Here is an 896-nt window from a genome sequence, read left to right on the forward strand (position 1 = left end):
GGACTGAGGCTTCAAGCAAACGCGACGAGAAAGCGGCGTCTCCTGGCTTCCCCGTCACCCTAGACAAGGCTTCCTGGCCGCCCCCCACTCTCCGGGACCAAGAAACCCACAGTGGAGTCGAGCTGCTTCCCAGGGCCACCCAGCCTCCCAGCCAGGGATCCCCCCCTCCCGTTACATAACTGGGCCTCGGGCCTCGTTTCTGCCAGCGGTCCTCGGAAGAGAAACGGTCGTTTTCCCCCGGCTAGCTCTCAGGAACAAGAGAGAGGGCCTGGGCCCCCGGCGAGCCCTCGAGAGAGAGATCCGGCGCCGGGTGGCGTGGGGGCAGGGGCCTCGCTCGGAGAGGGCCGCGGAGGGTGCGCGGAACCGAGAGCCCCTCCGTCCCGGGCGGCCCGGCCCGGCCCGGCCCGACTCCGCCGGGCGGGCGCTCCGAGCGCGCGCGTCCCTCGCGGCCCCCTCCCCGCGGGCGGCCCCCTTCCCCAGCCTCGCCCCCTCCCCCGCGCCTCGATCCAGGATCCCAGCCAGCGGCCGACCGCCCTGAGCCCCAGGGGCCTGACCCCGTACCTGGTCAGACATGGTGACGATTCACCCGGGGGTCTCCGCACCGCAGCGGCCTCCGGCAGGCAGCACCACACTCTGAGGTTTACAAATCCGTCCCCTTCTCCACAGCACAACACCGCGGCGGCAGGGACTTCCTCTACGTCTTGCGTCACTTCCGCGGCGCGCCGCGGAGCCTCGGCGAAGACGGGAAAAGGAAGCGCGAAAACGCCTTGGGGAAGGCCCGGAGGGGGTTGAGATCCTTAAGGTTGTAAACTACTTGCCTGGAGCGAGAGAACCGCTAGGTCTTCCGAGGGCGGGAGACTGTCTCAGGCCCTAGGGAGGCGGGCGTTTTGGCTGCA

The 896-nt window shown here is 69.6% G+C and overlaps 1 protein-coding gene across 1 annotated transcript in view; it reads right to left on the reverse strand.

Moving 5' to 3' along the window:
* The window catches only part of Sumo1 (small ubiquitin like modifier 1), a 37,131-nt gene extending 36,558 nt beyond the window's left edge, over positions 1–573 (reverse strand). Inside the window, exon 1 of the mRNA XM_031368982.1 lies at positions 181–573. Coding sequence (XP_031224842.1) covers positions 181–573 — 393 coding nt within the window. The remainder of the gene's footprint in view (positions 1–180) is intronic.
* Between the last annotated feature and the right edge of the window lie 323 nt (positions 574–896).

This window comes from Mastomys coucha, unplaced genomic scaffold, assembly GCF_008632895.1.
Source record: "Mastomys coucha isolate ucsf_1 unplaced genomic scaffold, UCSF_Mcou_1 pScaffold14, whole genome shotgun sequence".
NCBI classification, from domain to species: Eukaryota; Metazoa; Chordata; class Mammalia; order Rodentia; family Muridae; genus Mastomys; species Mastomys coucha.